Source organism: Amphiura filiformis, chromosome 14 (assembly GCF_039555335.1).
Source record: "Amphiura filiformis chromosome 14, Afil_fr2py, whole genome shotgun sequence".
Classification (NCBI taxonomy): Eukaryota; Metazoa; Echinodermata; class Ophiuroidea; order Amphilepidida; family Amphiuridae; genus Amphiura; species Amphiura filiformis.
In genome coordinates this window covers 43,613,976-43,634,995 of record NC_092641.1, presented here as the reverse complement: position 1 = coordinate 43,634,995, position 21,020 = coordinate 43,613,976, and the positions used below count along the sequence as shown (strand labels likewise).

The window sequence follows — 21,020 nt, the reverse complement described above, 5'->3', positions numbered from 1 at the left end:
CATCCCAGCAAACACAAAAACGTTTTTAAAACGTTTTAAATAAGTTATATTTTGGCTTTTGGTTTAGTAAAAACGTTTTAATAACATTAAAATGTCGGGTTATATAAAGGTTATGAAAACGTTTTAAAACGTTTTGTATGAAAACACACAACAATATTTCTAAAATGTTTTCAAAAAATGTTATTGTAAACTATTTTTGCAAACATTTTTTGCCAAATATTTTGTCAACACTTAAATAACATTATGTTAAAATATTTGCCCCCAGCAAACACAGAAATGTTCTTAAAATGTTTTCTTTAAAACGTTTTAATAACATTTAAATGTCGGGTTATATAAAGGTCATAAAACGTATTTAAAACGTTGTTGCAAATATTTTGGGCAAACATTTTTCGCAAAATATTTTTTCAACCCAAAAATAACATTCTGTTTAGAATGTTTTGTATCAGGTTTTCACAAATGTTTTTGGAATGTTATTAAAACGTTTTTATACCCTTTATATAACCCGACATTTAAACGTTTTCTGTAAAACATTTTGTGTCTGCTGGGCAGTATATTATCAAAAATGTTTTTCAATGTTATGAAAACGTTTTATACCCTTAATATACCCTTTATATAACCCGACATTTAAACGTTTTCTGACAACATATTATAACCTTTTGCGAATGATGTCGAAAACGTTTTGTGTTTGCTGGGATATGCCGAGTCAGACGGCATGGTATCCCACAATGTAATGCTCTATTTCAAATAGAGCACCTTTTAACATACGGTTATTTCTTGGTTTAGAGTAAAGAAGTAGATAAAATATATAAAATTATCAATGGATGTACAATTAGTAGTATTTTTTCATCAATTTTAGTTAAAATAAAGTTAATTTGCATATTCAAATCAAATTTTTAAAAAACCGTTAGAAATTGTTTTGTTATTTAAATTATTTTCCTCCCGGTGGAATTTTTTTCGCCCGGTGAAAAACTGTCAACTTACATGTAGCTCATGTGTGTCAAAGTAAAATTCCCAATGATCTTTTATAAAATCACCAAGAACAATTTAGTCCTTAGTCTGTCATATTCGAAAGGGTTACCAAAGCCTGTGTTGCCTGATTCGGCAACATGTTGCCTGATTCGGCAGTAGGCCATACTTCCTGATCAGGCAGTCGGACCGGACAGGAAGAGTATGGGTTTCAAAATGATTAACTCTGACCAATTACATTTGAAAAACAAACACCCCATGTGGAAGATATATATTCAAAATCTTCCACGGTGACAGGGGTAGTGTGGATTTAAATTGGAATAGCGCATTTTTGTAAATGGTGGTGGAGTTCGTTCGTTCGGACACTTGTAGCTATACACGCGATTGATTAACTGGAGCTTCAACAATGCCGTTTATCATCAACTGTATTTATGAACACTACCGTTTTTCCCGTTCCAATTATTCCCCAGACAAAAATAAAGCTAAATAGTTAATGTAAATTTTATTGCCTCATCCTTCACTTGCTATTCCTACAATGTTTTAATGTTGTTGCACTTTTGTGGATATCACCCAATAGTATATGTCATACTTGTAGCACAATCAAGTACCGCCACATTTAATAAACTGAAATCCCCAACCGGCACAGTTCAACACTAGGGTAGAAATAATAGAGAACACACGGAAAAGAAATTACTTAACATACAGTTCATGCATCTATCATTAGCGCCAATCTGGCTAGAAATGGGGGTGGGGGGTCGGTCTGAATTGTCAAAGAGACTGAAAAGAAAAAAATGGGTCATTTTGCCCCCCCCCCCTCCCTCCCCCGGGACTGACGCCAATGGCATCTACATGTACATTTTTGACAACCAAATCGAACGCGAAGCCTGAACCAGAGATCTGCTTGAACCCAATGCCAAAACACCTCTTATACAAGATCAATTCAGAAGGCACAACAAACACAGAAGAATATAATCCCCTTTTGGGAAAAAATACGCACCATGGCGTACTCCAAATCTTGTTCGTTATCGTTATTGTTAGCTATGCAAAATTACTAGCTCGTTTTTGAAGGCAAATAGACTGTAATCAAAAACTAATCATATTAAAATGCCCACTACAACACTTTCATATCTGCCCCGAAATCATGTTTTTACATTTTATAATAATATTAAACGAACAGGGAATGTCTAATTTAGACATTACCATTTTACATTGCAACACTGCCTTGGTATTTTTCTAAGAGTTCCCAATCTATAAATAGATCTGACTGACTTTGTTGTTGTGATTACATGAGAGGGAATTCCCATCTCTCATGAAATAGTTTTAAATTTAAACAAAGTAAATGATCAAATTAAATTTCTCAAGGTACATACGTATACTGGTATTGATAATTATCTCAGCTCAGAATGATTGAGATACGCCATATTGTTATTAACTTTATTCGATTTCAGCTACAAATTCAGGTTTCAAATAATGCTGTCCTTTCTTCTTTTTTTGCCCGAGTGTACTTTAAAAAGATACTTACTAGTTACCATATAAACCAAACGCTCCTTCTAATTGAAATATTCACTAAGTCTATACGATGTACTTTTATTCACCGCACCCGTCTGGCAAATTTTACAAATCACTTCAAACAAGAGTTTAATAGTTCAAAGAACTTTTAGTTTCTTCCGACGGTTCAAAGACAAGATATATAAATTAACCGCCAGAAATCGTTATTTTCAAAAGTAAAGTGCACAGGTATCGTAATTTACCACCATTGACATTTAATCAGGGCTGACACTGAAGACTTTAAAGGCCTATTTATTCAGCGATTTTCTCATTTGGAAATTGTAAAAATCATCAAAATTCAGTTTTTTGCTGGTAGGTGTGCTAACATAGTCTGCTAGTGGGTAAGCCGAAAGCCGCGTATTAAAGACAAAACTGGACATTTCATTTTACAGATAGAATTTCATACATGAATCCGTTATATCTCTAAAAATAGAGACATTAGCTGCATGTATTCATGTATTCATGATATTGCTGCATGCTTTCCTCGTTTTATGGCAAATTTTCATTTGAAAAATGCTCAACGACAATTTGAATGACTTATCCTTTATTTTGTTAAAGTGAATGATAAGTCATGAAAAGCAATTCATACACATTTTACTTTCACTGGGATCACTTTAAGGGCACACGTCACTATAAGCCAGATTTTGGTATGTAAAATACAGATATTAAAAGTAATTCGTATACCATAAGTAATAGAAATATAGAGGTCAAGTTATCCGTGTTCTAAGCTGCATATCCTATCAGCGACTGCTGTACCTTGTTTAGGACTTTCAAAAGAAGTACCTGAATGTGCAACCATAACTGTTTCAAAATAGCCCGCCAAAGTCATGCAGGTAACTCCGCGGTCATGCATTGAATTGGTTTGAATGAGGAATACTACGGGAACCAGCGCCTTTTGTTAGAAGTCACACATGAGGGTCACTCCATATCAAATCAAGGAGGCGCCCCACCTGACCCCCTCAGATTTGCTTTATATTTTAGTCATATGTTGTACCTGTAAAAATATTAACAACCTGCAAATTTGAGGTCTGTAGCTCTTACGGATTTTCTGTGGCAGCCATTTAAAGTTGGAGTAGGGGGGTCTAAATTTGGTCCCAAAAGTTGCCCTTTAAATAAATTTCATCTTTGGGCGTTTGTGCCTTCTTTATAAAAAGAAAGAGAGGTCTGAAACTTTGCATACACACTAACTGCATGCCCAATTTGTCAAAAAATAAAAATTAAAAAAATTCTGTAATTGCGCGTTGTGTCACGGGCTCATTAAATATGCAAGAAAAAATGTAATGTTTTGTAAACTGGCAAGTTTAGCCCCCTAAATTCACATTTTTGTCAGATTAATTATTTTTGTTGTCACTGATGCTATATATAGATAAATACAATGCATACCCAAAAATTGGGGTCACAACTCATTTACATTTCGAACAGCGCCCTCACGAAGATGGAATTTATTGCACATTCAACATTTTCAGGGGGCCCAAAGTCGATGTGGTCCACCTTCAAAGTTTATAAAGTTGGTCGCGTGATGTCGCGACCAACTTGCGACATCACGCTCATTTCGTGGTAGCAGGTCATATACAGTAAGCCAAAAAATTAAGGCACCAGCTGTGTTCACCCGTGTATATCCTAAATAAAGACAAATATGTCAAAATTAAAAAAAGCAGCCAATACATGTACTCCCGGGATGTACTCTTTAGCTCTAATTTAAGACCTTACTATGTTGATCTTGGTTGAGAATTAAAGAAACAGTGACCTAAAACCTAATGAAGAAACGAAATCAAAAGTTGCACTTTTGTGTTCTAATCAATGAAAGCACGACACTGGTTTTAACGTGCTAATCAATGGAAGCGCAGCGCTAGTTCTCTTGTTCACGAACGCTTTGTGTACAAACCAATAGGGCATTTAATGCAGCAAATTGCAACTTTTAAATTGGTATCTTCCTTGGCGTTTTGGGATCGCCGTGTCTTTATTTCTTGAACAAATTCAACGAATGAGGTCTTAAATTCGAGCTAAAAGATGCAGCTATTGGCTGCTGGTTCCAATTATGACATATATGTCTTTGTTTAGGATATACAGGAGGTGAACATAACTGGTACCTTAATTTTTTGGCTTACTGTAGGTATACAGTGAAGATACATGTAGCTCACATAACGCCCTTTAATAAATGATATGCTCCAGATACATACCTAAATACCCGAATGCAAAAGATCAGGTATCGCACTTAAATGAAATAAGCAATTATCTGTTTTGGGATGTTGTAACTATATCTTCTTTTTCAAATACTTATTGTAATATCTGGGTCAGAACAAACAAGCACGGTTTTTATAAGTTGACTATGGTATTCTTTTTCATGGGTAAATTACTTTGGATAATGAAATGTCACTCTCATTTCCTGTGATGAAATGCTATGATGCAAATAAGCATTTTTGAAATGGTGCAAGCAAGAATGGGCATCGCAATGTGATACACCAAGAAAGAAAGATGTTTACTGCAAATACAAAATTACTCAATGTTGAGTAAAAAGGGAATAGGACTATTCCAGTTGAAATCAACACTCCCCCTGTGGACGATTTTGGAATATCTTCCATAGAAGGACTATATGTTTTTCAAACATATCAAATATAATTGGTCAGGGTTAATCATTTTGAAACCCATACGCCCTCTGTATTAAGTCCTTACCTATATCTTCCACAACTGCAGTGCCTATTTCAAATGTAAGTTACCCAATTGCATTCAAAAGTCGTACTCAATCTGTGGAAAACTTTAGCTAAATCTTCCACAGGGGTAGTGTGGATTTTAAATGGAATAGTCCATAGCTCAACAAAATGAGTGTAAAGAACTCAATTAAATTGTACTCAAATTGAGTAAAAATTTACAATATTGAGTTCCATTATATAGATTCATTTTGTTGCGCTGTTCCTCAACATTGAGTAATGTTCATACTAAACTGAGCTCAAAAAGAAACTTATAATTTTTCACAAGGTCATATCTTGAACTCCTGTCCATCAAATTGAACCAAAATTACAAACAGATTTACTTCAATACTCTACTCTTAACACATGTCAGTAACCAAGCAGTTATCCAACTGACACAACGGCAAAATGCACTGACATGGGACAGCTTCCTGGACCACATTCACAGCCCAGCCCTGTTTCATGAAAAAAGTGTATGAAAAGCAGAAAGCAGCACCATTTAATCATCTGTGCAAGGATCTTGTGTGCATGCTCACATATTTTTTGTCCTGGGTGCCAAATGTTGGGCTGTGAAAGTGAAGGAAGTCCAGGAAGCTGTCCCATGACAGTGCATTTTGCTGTTGTGTCAGTTGGACAACTGCATGGTTACTGACATGTGTTTTGAGTAGAGTATTAAGGTAATCCTGTGTAATTTTGGTTCATTTTGATTGACAGTATTTTAAGATATGACCTTGTGATTCACAAGTTGTAAAAATTATAAGTTTCTGTTTGAGCTCAGTTTATTATTATTTAGAGTGTGCCTGCTATACTGCTATAACTATGCTATACACCTCCGATCTTTTCGTTGTAATAACTGATTGAGGAATTCTCTTTTGGCTGTTTGTTCAAAAAATGCAGTTATTATCACCATGTAAAGCTTAACAGTTAAGGGGGTACTACACCCCTGCCCAATTTTGTGCCTATTTTTGCATTTTTCTCAAAAATGATAGCGAATTGGTGACAAGTAAGATATGTATATTATAGGGGCAATGACTACAACTACTGCACTGGAAATTTTATTTCAACACAGACAACAGTTGTGGAGTTACAGTCAAAAATGAGGGAAAACCAATATTTGATCAATAAATCAATAACTACTTGCATTAAGTTGCTGACTTTTCAGTGCAGCAGTTGTAGTCCTTGCCCCTATATACATAATATCTTACTTGTCACCAATAATGCGCTATAATTTTTGAGAAAAATGCAAAAATAGGCCCAAAATTGGCCAGGGGTGTAGTACCCCCTTAAATACTTTTCCACATCCCCATTCCATTGTCGGATATTAGATCATCATTCAATTCCAATTTCCATTAATACTATTGTCACTTTTGGAATAAATCTTCTATATGCGTATAAATCTCTCCCCGCGAGTTTCAATTTTTTTTATGAAATTCAAAAATTTCAGAATTGTAAATTTACATGACCATATTTGGAATCAGTATTAAAAATGCATTAAAATGAGTACAAACAAGCCTAGTATTGGCTCAGTGGTTCTTAAGATAGCTCTTGATATTTGGAGAACATATCTTGGAACTTTGAGTGTTGAAGCCTATGGCCAGCGCGCAGAGCATGATATAAATGTCTCTCAACCATGCCTGTGCCAACGAGTATTATTGCTTTGGAGTTCAGTCTAGAATTCTCTGAGGAAATTAAGATGCGCACATTACATTCATAATAATGTGAATATGGCCTCTTGTCATCTATAAAACTTTGTCCGTTCCTATGATTCCTGAATTCATCTTGAAGGAGATAGTGTGGATCAGGCAATTACGATTCTCTGTTGGTTTGGCGGACAACAATATTTTCATCTTATTGGCACAAGTGAAAGTCAAAACAAACTTCAAAATGTCCGCAGAAAATTACTTTAAATGCAGACACACCCCACCCCACATATAGGCCTAATACACAACGTCTTCCACTGATTTCACTGCACAACCAGGACGACGGAGCATGAAACTAAAATGTGCCAAAACAGTATTACTATATTCCCATTATACAACTAATAATACGGTACCCCGCTTTTTTATATAGAAATTTACACCAAATCTGCGCATTTTGAACAATTTTTACATTTTTATAGTGACTTTAACTTCAAAATGGCACATTTTTGCAAAATTTGGGACATTTTTTTGCCCACAAAGCTATATGACACGCAATTTTTAGCGTTTTCACATAATGACCCCCATTTTCTGGTTGGAGACGCCACTGAAATAGTAGTATAGCACTGGTAAGGGGGAAACGTTTTCTGCTATATTTACGCACATCCGTGAGTGATAAGTGCCATTAATTACTTTGATTACTTGTGATTATATAAGAGAGATCAATTAATAACGCCCGGTCATTTATCAAATCTGTATAATTAACAATTCTGATACACGACATAGCAACGAATGATATATAATATGTATTTAATAGTGAAGTTGTGAAAAAAGTTGATCAAATGCAAAAAGATTTTCACAAACAAATTGTACATGACCATTATGGTCATGTACAATTTTGTAAGAACTCCAGTTTAATTAATTTCACTATCCATTTTAATAATTATATTCTTGGGGAAACGGGGAATGTTAAGATATAAATGGAGAAAATGGGATGCGGACTCGATGGAGGAACGCGAAATCGATTTTATTTTGTCAAAACCACACTCTCCTGGCGTAGATATTGAATGGTCCCTATACTGAATAAGCTTTCAATTTATATTACGCGGCAAAATAATAAAAGCAAAAGGTACAATTCTGTGTTTTATACAACAATTTACATGATTTATCAGGCAAAACTCTGGTTTGATACGTGTTTATACTCATAATCGATATCAAAATAATGCCACAATCCAGTACTGATGATCAAATGGAATAAAATGTCACGGTAACCTCATGACCTCGTCTTTTAACCTCTTGCTCCTGGTTCGAATCAGGCATGTCAGGGCGGGAAAGCATATTTTTATTAACTTTACTCGAGACTTTGATTTGCAATGCACGACATAAAATTGACATCGACTACCTTTAAAAAAAATCGACTGTAGTTGATACATTTTAGCCTTAATTATAGCTCTTATAAAATGAAGCACGATTTTAGCACGTACTGGTCATTTTAGCTATAGCAATTAAGATCGTGCGAGATTACTATTTAGACTACTCTAATGGATATAGATGTGACCGAGTAACCGAGTTACGACATTTCTAAAGGTCTTAAAATGTGATAAACAAAGGCCCTTTAACATGCTTAAAGAGACCCATTCAGTGATCCCAGCGCAAGTGTAAAAAAATAAAATTGTTTATAAATCGCTTATTAAAAGTGAAGGACAAGTCATTCAAATTGTCGTGTGGTATTTTTGAAATGACGAATTTGGCAAAAAAACAACGAAGAAAACAGCAGTATTGACGAATACATAGCTAATTTAGATACTGTCAGTATCTAAATTACAGACTCGTGTAAAATGTCTCATTTTGTCTTAAATACACAGCTTTCGGCTGAACCACTAACAGGCTATGTTAGCACATCTATGACAATGACAAAGGTACCAAAATCTGACTTTTTGATGATTCTTACGATCGTCCGGATGAGCAAATCACTGAAGGGGCCTTTTATCGACACAGCTTATTTTGTTTAGCATTGTTTAGAGCTTGTCTATTAAAAGTTTGCTAATTGAACTAGTTTTTACTTAAATTTGTTCGGTCTTTAAAATTACAACATGTAGGTTTTTGTTGTTTGATTATATATTTTGTTGTTTGTCCCTGAAGACGAGCAGTTTATATATCTGCTCGAAATGTTGGCCGTTTTTTATTTATTTTGTTTACACATCTGTAGGCTCTGGAATTGGAAATTTTTGGTTAACTTAATCTACCTATTTCTGTACCTACATTTGGTATTAAAAATGAGCAATTCGGTAATCTCCTTGCCAGGAAATTTGGTCTTGCATTTGGAGGGAAATTTTGCTTTTCTGGATAAAGAAATACATAAGAAATGGTGGGAAATCCTGTTAAGTTGGGAAGGGGGATTTATCTCTCTTGCTGGGAAATAAACATATTTTCCAGGCCTGGGTATTCCTTGACATTAATTGGTTCAGTTTGTCTGCCTATGTCTGGCTTTCGAACTTATACCTACTTCATTGCTTACATTTTTGTTGTTTGCTGTCCCCTCTACATAATATACCCATGTGTGTTTATCAAGGTGGTGTACCTTGCTCTCTTTTCAGTTGGACATTTCCCCCCCCCCAAAGACCTAAAAATTTAGATATTCAAATATCAAAAATATCAAATTTTAATAATTTACCATAAAATTTGTATTACATGTATATCGCGAATTTAAAAAAAATCAAAATTATTTGATATCAAAAGTACATTATTCGTATTCAGAATGCAATTTGGTGTGTCTGATGTGCTCTCAGGTCCCGTTGCTAACCGGTTTTAGACCGATGTACAGATTACCCTCACCGATGGGTCAACTTAAACTGCAACGGAACTAACCATTCTCATCTATTGAGGCACAGTTCCTTTTATTCCTCAGTGTATAGCCTACTCATATAAAAGGACCTTTTAATTGCTCGGTACACAAACTCATCCTCCACAATACGAGGTCAATTTTTTAAAAGGTACCGGGTATAATGATTGTTGAATGGGAATTATTAACTGTGCCTTTGGGTATGAGGCCATTTTGGTTCATTTTAAGCACGAATCTGACTAATTACTATTAATGCCATTGATATTATCTTAATAAAATGAAGAGAACCACGTGTAAGCATTTGACATTTATATAATAATTGTGCTAATCACACTTATGATTATTGAGAGTATTGGAGTTGACAGTAAAGGTCCGTTCATACTACCGCCGCATTTGCGATGCGTTGCTTTGCGATGCGGTGCGTTGCCGCACTGCATCGTACTGCAAACTACTGCATTGCGATATCGCAATGAAGTTAAATACATTTTAAATGCGACGAGTTGCGTTGAGTTGCGGCAAAAGTAATCGATATATCGGCATCGCAAAGCAACGCATCGCAAATGCGGCGGTAGTATATGAACGAACCTTAAGACGGTGCTCTCCTGTAATGAATTCTGACTCCTCAAGTATCATTGGCCATACAAGTCATAACTACCACAATTTCTCCTATGAGAAAGTGTGGCAGTTATGACTCGTATGGCCAATGATACTCGAGTCATTCCATGTCAAATCAACCAATGGGTTGGCAGGTCACCCCCTCAGATGTTGCTAAAAATCATTTCTAGCATACCTCTATGGTAATAATGAACACATGGAAAAAATTAGCGCTCAACTCCAAGCGGTTTCGGAGATACGGCTTGTCAAAATTTCACCCAGACCCCCCCTTTTTGCTCTCGCGAGTCGCGTCGTTGAATTTGTCGCGTTTTGGAACACTCATATTTTGACTTTAGGAAAAAGATATTAAGCTGAAAATTGCTACCTAGAGTGACTTTCACCCAAATAAGCAGAATCTGGCCTTACAAACAGTGTAGTGCTTCCACTTTAAAAGTTATGGGTCCCCCAAAACCCCTTTTCGTTTTGTCATATTTCACCGTGTACAGTTTCCAGAGCCCACTCGTACTCTTAAATAGATAAAAGAGAATGTTCAAACTTCATATTTATGCTTAATAGGCCAATATCTCTCCCCTGAAACAATAACAGACCAGTGACACCTTTAATTAGGTATTGGCTTGGACCCAATGTTTGCACTGCAAAATGAAATCCTGAAAACACCGCCCCTACCAGTTGACCTTTGACCCTGCAGATGAAATCCGACACACTTGAAACTTACACAATACATACTTAAACATTTGATATCTACCTATACCAAATCTTAACTATGTAACTCCACCCCTTCTTGGTTAGAGTAGATTATGAAATTTAGGTATTTTGCCAAATTTTACACACGTTGATATAGGATGCTGGCTAATCTCTGTCAAAAAAGTGAAATTTGTGAATTTTGAAAAGTGGAGTTACAAAGCTAAGATTTGGTACAGATGTAGAATAAGTGTTTAAGCATTCATGGTGTAAGTTTCAAGTTTGTCGGAATTCATCTGCGGGGTCAAAGGTTAACTGGTGTGGGAGGGGGGTGTTTTCAGGATTTCATTCTGCGGAGCAAATTTTGGGTCCAAGCCACAATTTAATTAAAGGTATCAGTGGTCTGTTGTTATTTCAGGGGAAAGATATTGGCCTATTAAGCATTTTTATGAAGTTTGAACATTCTCTGATATCTATTAAGAGTACGATCACGAGAGGGGTCTGGAAACTGAACACGGTGAAATATGACAAAACGAATAGGGGTTTTGGGAGACCCATAACTTTTAAAGTGGAGGAACTACACTGTTGTTAAGGCCATATTCTGCTTATTTGGGTGAAAGTCACTCTAGGTAGCAATTTTCAGCTTAATATCTTTTTCCTAAAGTCAAAATATGAGTGTTCCAAAACGCGACAAATTCAATGACGCGACTCGCGAGAGCAAAAAGGGGGGTCTGGGTGAAATTTTGGCAAGCCGTATCTCCGAAACCGCTTGGAGTAGAGCGCTAATTTTTTCTATGTGTTCATTGTTGCCATAGAGGTATGCTAGAAATGATTTTCAGCAAAATCTGAAGGGGTGACCTGCCAAGATTTTCAGCAAATTGGTTGATTTGACATGGAATGACCCACTCGCGAGGCCTCATCACAGAATAAGCAATGCAACAACGTTTGAAGGAATCTTTCATAATATTCTCAGCAGTGTAAGCAGAGATGTCCCTAAGTTCAAGAGTAGACGGCGAATAAAATGATCAGTTCCTCTATAGCATTAATTGTGAACTAGCTTGAACTGATCCCCCCGATTGTTTTTGCCGGCATGGCGAAAATCTAACGGGGGCGACATCAAAAAATTATGGGTTTTTTTTCAAATTATTTTTGTGGTTATTAAATTGCTCGTGCAACAGCAGAATAAAGTAGTAACAGTTCAAGTTTCAGAGTAGACGGCGAAAAAAACGAACAGATAAAATGAAAATTTGTGAAATGATTTCCCCGAATTTTCATTTTTTCGCCAGCGCCGAAATCTATTAATAGAGGGAGAGTGACACCCAACTTTCTTCTATTGGTATCATTTTTTCTATTAATAAATTGGTAGTGCAGCAGCAATACAGGCTTCAGCAGTAACCTCACTTTACTTCATGTGTTTGTTTTACAATACATTTTGTTTTTAATATGAACCTTTTAGTTCTTGGCATTATTGAAAATACAACTAAGAAGCAACGAAAATTGATGTTTGAATCGAGAATCTCTTCGAGCACATTTTAATACGTTTCCTCAATTAATGCATAATGTAGATCCTTCTCAGTTCTCTATGCTCTTCGAAAATACTTGACCTTTTACTAGAATACAATGTTAAGATGCTGTTGAAAATGATTCTGGGTTCACCTATTTTTAGAGCTGATCGCGTGCGTGTATATAATATTTCTTTTTATTTCACTTGAAAATATTTTGAGCAAGCCTAATTGTTGTTTTTATCTACAATTTACAATGACAACTGATGATGCTTTTAGACAATAATTAGAAGCGATTTGATATTTATAATCAACGCAGTAGATTAGGCCAAGTAAAATAAAAAACATGTTTCACGTCCGGGTTTTTGAAAAAAGGAGGAAGAGGGGGCTTTTTATTTTTTATTTTTTATCGCAAAATCGGTGTAAATACCCATAATTAGAGCTGTTTTAGCGTATACAATAATGCCTGGAAAAAGGAGGAGGCCTCTTTTTATTTGTTGTTCTGAGAGATAGGCCCCCTCTAACTATCACAAAACCTTATAAAAGTGTTGCTTGTATATTAGCAAGGCTATAGAAAGCATCTCTACTTCCTAGACATATTTTTTGAAAAGTTATAACTGAATTTCAAAAATAAAAATAAATTGAAGAAACCTCAAAAAAGGAAGCGGGAGGGGACGTGAAACATGTTTTATTTTTTATTTGGCCTTACAGTAATAGAGGTCAAGTAAAATTACCTTGATCTTTTTTGGAAAACAGATGTTCGTCAGCAACGGCTATTTTACATAATGATCCATGTGGCCGCGTACTATAGTAGGCCTATTTATTTTTTTCCTGGTCAACTGGTATTGCTTATTATTATTTTTTGATATGTTTGACTACCAAGCTTCAAACCGCTTCAAAATTGTTCACGTTTGCTGTTAAAATTTCATCTCATAGTAATAGCCCTTAGCCGGTTGAGGTGTTCGAGTCACTCACTATGAGACTGCATATGGTAGAACTCAGAATTGATAGAGAATATCGCACTTGTCTCCTTTGCAAAACAGGGGATATCGACGAATTCCATTTTTTTTCTCATTTCGTCAGCCTGCTACGCTAAATGCCTAAGTCATTCTTACATGTTTCTCATTTGCAATTTTGATTTTCTGAGTAATAAACCCATAATTCATCAAATTTCCAGCCGCATTTTGTATTAACTTGTGGAATACATCTCTTTTGATATATTCCACAAGTTAATGAAAAGAATGCGGCTGGAAATTTGATGAGTTATGGGTTTATTACTCAGAAAATCAAAATTGCAAATGAGGAACATGTAAAAATGACTTAGGCATAATAGCGTAGCAGGCTGACGATTTGCACTTTTATAACCAGCTTGCGTTCAAGATACCTGCCAGTTTGGGTTTTGACTGGTCTAATTCGTCAGACGTTTTATTCTTCATTAATCTTCAATAAAACGAAAGACTCGAATACTTTATAGCAGGTTTAGCTGCATTTGTTTTTCATACATTCATCATGTTCATTATAAATAGTGTAGTTTAACTTATAATGGTATTCATTAAAAAAATCATCAATATACTCATAATTCTGTTTTTCTCATTATATTAAATTTTTAAGATTAGCAACTATTTTAAACTGTTGCGATTTGGTAGTTTACAGCATCTTGCGAATGGTAGAGAGCTTTGGCAAAAATTGCATTGATCATTTCATAGCTAGTGTGTAGAAAAATTCAAATATCACAGATATAATTTTGTAGGTCCTGTGGTTCTTGAGTTATGTTGTAAAGAGGGCTGAAACAGTGCAACACTTTTGTAAAACGTACATAACTCATTCACAACAATAAATCAAGCAAGTTTTCAAAGTATATGATTTGTAGAATTAACTTTTGCAAAACACCAAAGTGATATTTTTCAATAATAAATTATATTGATTCAGATAATGCAAATCGTTTTTTTTTGGCTGCTTCGACCAACAACACCTAGTCTACCCTTAAATTGTGTTGTTTGTGTCTTTGTGACGTTTTATAATGCAACACCTAGGCCTATATTTTGTAATACTATGGATCAAAGGCCTCAATGTATTTAATAATAAAATTGAACTTGAACTTGTTCAGTCGCGTTATTGAATAAAAATGGATGAATTTGGCTCTTTTAGCATGTTAAGGCGACGAAAAAAGAAAATCCTCTTCTACGGGTCCGACCGATCAAGGTTTATCAAAATTTATGGGAAACAAAATTTTCCTGAACAAATGAATGCCGACCCAAATTTCGAAAATACTTTTAGTATGAGGAACATTTTTTGTACATTTGCACATTTGTTGCATACTCCGGTAATTATAGTTTCACAATGTTTAACTGCTCAAATGACAAAAATCTAAAATTTAACGGGTTTTAAAAACAGTGATCTGAATTTATTAAAAAATCAGTGATGTCCCTTTGAACTACGAGCGTAAAGTCAAAAATAGGCGAAATAGGGCCTCCGTCTGAAGTGAAACATCTTGTACATTATAATGTAAAAAATGATTTAAAATCAAATAGTATTGAACAGTAGAAACAGGTGAATCTGAATTTATTAAAAAATCAGTGATGTCCCTTTGAACTAATGGCAAAAATAGGCGAAATAGGGCCTCCGTCTGAAGTGAAACATCTTGTACATTATAATGTAAAAAATGATTTAAAATCAAATAGTATTGAACAGTCGAAACCGGTGAATCTGAATTTATTAAAAATCAGTGATGTCCCTTTGAACTAATGGCAAAAATAGGCGAAATAGGGCCTCCGTCTGAAGTGAAACTTCTTGTACATTAATGTAATAAATGATTTAAAATCAAATAGTATTGAACAGTAGAAACAGGTGAATCTGAATTTATTAAAAATCAGTGATGTCCCTTTGAACTAATGGCAAAAATAGGCGAAATAGGGCCTCCGTCTGAAGTGAAACTTCTTGTACATTAATGTAATAAATGATTTAAAATCAAATAGTATTGAACAGTAGAAACAGGTGAATCTGAATTTATTAAAAAATCAGTGATGTCCCTTTGAACTAATGGCACAAATAGGCGAAATAGGGCCTCCGTCTGAAGTGAAACTTCTTGTACATTAATGTAATAAATGATTTAAAATCAAATAGTATTGAACAGTAGAAACAGGTGAATCTGAATTTATTAAAAAATCAGTGATGTCCCTTTGAACTAATGGCAAAAATAGGCGAAATAGGGCCTCCGTCTGAAGTGAAACTTCTTGTACATTAATGTAATAAATGATTTAAAATCAAATAGTATTGAACAGTAGAAACAGGTGAGTACATGACATAAATGACATTCTTGCTAAACCTGAGCTGTTCACATGTCCAGATTCTCAAAATATATGGGAGACTATAATGATGTATAGCTATGTTTGATAGAACATTTGATAAACCCTTAACCCCATACAGGAATAAACGTGATAAATGGTATCGGCGGATAAACAGTCATGACAGTCTTCACAGGCACGGCAGGGATATTTCGTTGCATCCCATCAAACACAAAACGTTTTCGACATAATTCGCAAAAGGTTAGAAAGGTTTGCCAGAAAACGTTTAAATGTCGGGTTATTTAAAGGTTATATAAAGCTATAAAGTCTATAAAACATGTTCATAACATTCAAAAACATTTCTCGATAATGTACTGCAAATATATATTATAACAGAATGTTGTGTTGACAAAGTATTTGGCAAAAAATGTTTGTAAAATATATTTTACAACAACAGTTTGACAACATTTTAAAATGTAGATGTAGTGTGTTTTCATGACATTTAAATAACCCGACATTTAATGTGATTAAAAACGTGTTTAACCAAACCAAAATCCAAAGTATAACCTGTTTAAAACGTTTTAAAAACGTTTTGTGTTTGCTGGGATATAAGATCATTATTAAATGGTGCAACCAAAGGGCATAGTTTGTAAAGCTCTAAAAAACAACATAATAGGTCCAAATGTCAAGTAAATGTACATCGTAAAATTTCTTGTTCAAGTTTGGGCAAAATAATAGTATCATTATTATAATGCAACGAATATACCCTGGCGTGCCAGTAAAGAATGTCCGCTAGCATCATTTGATTACAAAAATAGCAATTCGTGTGGATAATTGCAGCAATTTGTTGCATTATTTACAATCTTATTTTCTGTCAAATCGCACTTTTCTCAGTATAATAGGAAATCACTTTATTTTGGTGTAGGGGTCTATTTTCAGTGCAGACCCATTTTAATTAGCTTTGAGCTGCAGTAGGCACCGTTTTGAAACCAAGCATTTTTTTCCTATTTATTTACTTCTTTTTTTGTTAATATTAAATATATATTTCTATATCTCTGTTTCCACGTGGAGAAGTAAAAATAATGAGGCATACATTCACTTTCCCCACGTCCACACTCTATATAGTCCACTAGCCGTAGCAAGGGGGTACCAATCCTACGGGCTTCTACAATACACATGATATAAAAGTTAATATCATTCGATATACCGAAATGAATACTTCAACACTAGCCTAAAACTACCGCAAAACTGGTACCGGTACCAGACCTGTTGGTTTACAGAGGCTCCAGAAGATTTTTAATATTTGGGGGGGGATTGTTTGGCCTTCTCCGGAACGCGAAGCGCGGGAGCTTTTAAAATTCATTCATTTGACATGAATTCTACCTTACATTTTTAATTATGCCTAAAATTATGAATATTACCTTAAAATTATGAATTTTAACCTTAATTTTTGAATGTTACCCCAAAATTATGAATTTTACCTCAGATTATTGGGGGGGGGGGGGGGGGGTGGGGGCTAGAGTACTTGGGCCCCCTCACCAAAATTATTGAGGGGGCCGCCCCCCAGGCCCCCACCCGGTTCCGGAGCCACTGGTTTATATCTCATTTAAATTTTTTTGCAGAATTCGAAGTTATGCCCTGTCCAATTACAGTAATTTGCAGAAATTTTCTACCCCCTGCTGATCTGATCAAAAAGGCTTGACTAAGACTTCCAAGTTATAATTGTTCATCTATGTCAACAGGCATGCCAAAACCAATAAATCAAACTTTTATATACAAAAACTACCCCTCTTTCTCTCTTTTTTGTAACAAATACCACATAACCCGACGCGACTTTTTTTTTTTATCATAATATTTTAATAATACAAAATCACTGATGCACGAAACACATGCATGCCAGGCAAGTTCACGTTCCGAGTTCAATTAGTTGTGAATGTAAAACCAATGGCATGTATACTGTGTGGTATTGCAGAAATCCGATATTTTATTTTATAAGAAATATTTTAAAGCATATGACTTACCTTTTGATGAACACGTTGCCATGGTTCACTCATGGGTAGTCGGCAAGCCTATGCAAATAGGCTTTACCTGGTAGTAGTATATTCCAATTGGTAGATATATAATCCTATAAGTTCAAGAGAGATATATATAATTTCCTTTAAACGTCCAATGCGTTAATGCCGGTTGTTGTTCTATATACCGGTAAACCACGTTTTGTTGCGTGTGGCGTCCTTTACAATTAACAAATCCTTGAATTGGTGTGACGAGGGCGTGCTGTAGAAAATGAAACGGTGAAAAAACGATCAACTATAAAACGCTTGATTTTCAATCAAGGGGTGGGGGGGTAACGAGAAAGTGCGGCCATATTGAACCATTTTCTTCTAATCCAACAGCACATGTACCAAAGGATCCTTGTTTAATAATTCTGACCGAATATAATATATCTCAATTTCCCTTCGTATAATTTAGAGAAATGCTTTTGATGTTTTTTACCCTGAACAATTTTCAAAGTCTCACTGAATACGCTCCAATTTTATGGGGTTCTCATCCAATACACCCTTTTGTGAACATCTCATTAAATGACTAGTTTTGTATATTTTAGTTGCAATTAACTTCCAAAGTTGAGTGCCCTCATCCCAAGATAGTTTTAAACTAGGCCTAGGCATATATTCAAAATAGGCTAATTCAGTAAGAGTAAACACAAAAATTATTTTCGAAGTCAAATTTAAATTGGCGATACATTTCCAATCTCTGGTAAGATAGAAGGACTCTTACTCTTTCTTACGGTACTATTTCCCAATTATTAATTACATATAGGGTCAAAATAGTACAAAATATGTTTGAAAGTGATAACCAGTATTATTTCTGAACACTTTTTACTCTGAAAAATATTTGTGTAACAAAGTTATTGAGCAAAAAATTAAAATATTAAACAATTTCAAGAATTTGATGAGGGTGGGGACGAGAAACATGTATTTTATTTTATTTGGCCTTATCATACACACATCACAAACTCATCCCCCGGCATAGCATCAGCACCACGAAGGCACATTACAAACCACACAAATGTACAAAATAGGCCCCTAAATGTGAGAAGGCTCTATCATTAACCAATGCACACTGTACATGCGTGTGAATATTTCCTTTGTGGCGTTATAACGTTATGATAATTTCACACTGCTATCTACTGAAGATAGCAAAGTTGAGGTTCCTGTAATTATGTGTTAAGTCATGGGACGAAATGAATAGCTATAAAAATGTTTTCTTTGTCACTTTACCGCGCCGACTCATTAGCTGTAGTGGTGTCAATCCGTCTTGAATATAGGGGGGGGGGGGGGGGGGAATTGTCAAAAAGTCACTGGAAAAAGGGTACATTTTTGCCCCAAAAGTGGTGGTCCACACGTCCCCATGTTCCCCCAGGATTGACACCCATGATTTTGCTATTGTAAACAACGTACATAAGGGCAGATGCATGTGGATGGGCACGACCCCCTGAATTTTCTAGAGAAACGTCCCTCTAAATATCATAAGATAAAAAAAAATAAACAAAAATGTTCCATCTATAACGGGAAGAAATCGACAAGAATTGCCCTGTGGAACTGTTTATTAGCCCGATAAACACCATGGTTTGGGCCAAAATACCATTAAATTGCAAATTTTGAGCGCTTTGCGCGCACTGGCTCAACAGAGATAGCAAAAATATAACTTTCATTTTGGACTAAATAGTCTGGAATGGATAAAAATAAAAGGAAAATGCCAAGCGGCCGATGACATGTTAAGGGGGTACTACACCTCTGTGGTAAATTTGTGACTAGTTTTGCATTTTTCTCAAAAAGTAATAAAACACTGGTAATAAAAATTATGTAAATTATTGGGGCAAGGAATCCAATTACTACACTGAAATTTCAGTGACTCAAGACAAGCGGCTCAGTATAATATGATAGGAAACGAGGTACATGCTAGCGGTACCTTATTTCTTATCATAAATAACAAACCACTTGTCTTGGGTCACTGAAATTCCAGTGTAGTAATTAGATTCCTTGCCCCTATAATATACATAACATTTGTTACCACTGTGTTATCAGTTTTTGAGAAAAATGCAAAAATAGACAAAAATCTATCGAGGGGTGTAGTACCCCTTAAACGTAAACATCGATGGTTTCAGAATTAGTATTCTCTGATTTCTCTCTAAAGATTTCAGGCTCAGACAATGCCAAGGTTTGAACGTTTTCGCATCTAACTTAATTAACATAAATAATATGACGTCAGTATGGTCAGGAAACAGAAACAAATACGCCTGGGCTGATCTCCACGAAAGAGGTTAAGTAATACAGTGGCGTAGCTGGGATTTTTTTCCAGGGGGGGGCAAGCCTGTATGGGGCGGGGCCCAAATCCACCAAACAAAAGCTAGCTTAGCGCCCTAAAAGCAACACATTTTGATATATAGTACCATTTTTTCCTTCCTCTCCCTCTCTCCTCCCTTTTTTCCTCTCTCTTTCCTTTTTCCTCTTTTTTCCTTGCGCTAGGGGGCGGGGGCCCAAATAGGCAATTTTTGCCAGGGGGCAATTGCCCCCCCGGCAGCTGCGCCACTGAAGTAATGCTTCATGGACATTCTTGAGCGAGTCAACATGACAGCGGAACAAACATGGGAAATAACAATAGGAGATCAGGAACCTAAACTGAAAGTATTGTTATATCATTATGCGAAAAAGATGAAACGATCCTGAGACTGCTTTTTCCAAACCTCACTCATTCCATCCATCACACAATGCTACACATTTATTAGGACATTTAACAACAACAACACTGTAAAAAGTGTGTTTAGAAATTAAACACTTTTCTAAACACTATCTTGCACCAGGTTTTTAAACATTTTAAAAATCTACGCATGTTTAGGAATTTGATGCCATGTGTTTAGGAAGTTAACACATCGATGTCTTGAAATTTAACATTGGTGTTTAAAAATCAAACATGTATAGAAACGTGGTGCAAGAAAAGTGTTGAATTTTTAAACACGATTTTTGAGAGAATAATACGGTAACTCATACAACCATACATGACTAAATGCTTCTAGCATGACACCTGTTACCAACTGTCAACATTTGACAAATATTTGCGAAGGCGAAGGTCACTTTCTGGAAAGCTGGACTGAACTAGAGGTCGTGTGGGATATTACCGAATAGGGTGCAACTTGCTAGACTTGAGTCCAGTCCTCGTTTACGGAGTTTAGGGTTAGGGTTTTGGGTTGGGGTATAGAT

At 35.5% G+C, this 21,020-nt stretch overlaps 1 protein-coding gene across 2 annotated transcripts in view; it reads right to left on the bottom strand.

Annotated features, from left to right (window-relative positions):
• LOC140170149 (uncharacterized) overlaps positions 1-18,032 on the bottom strand; it is a 183,341-nt gene extending 165,309 nt beyond the window's left edge. For both annotated transcript variants that reach the window (XM_072193470.1, XM_072193471.1), the window contains exon 1: positions 17,784-18,032. In XM_072193470.1, the coding sequence (XP_072049571.1) occupies positions 17,784-17,805 (22 nt within the window). In that variant the 5' untranslated portion in view covers positions 17,806-18,032. The remainder of the gene's footprint in view (positions 1-17,783) is intronic.
• Between the last annotated feature and the right edge of the window lie 2,988 nt (positions 18,033-21,020).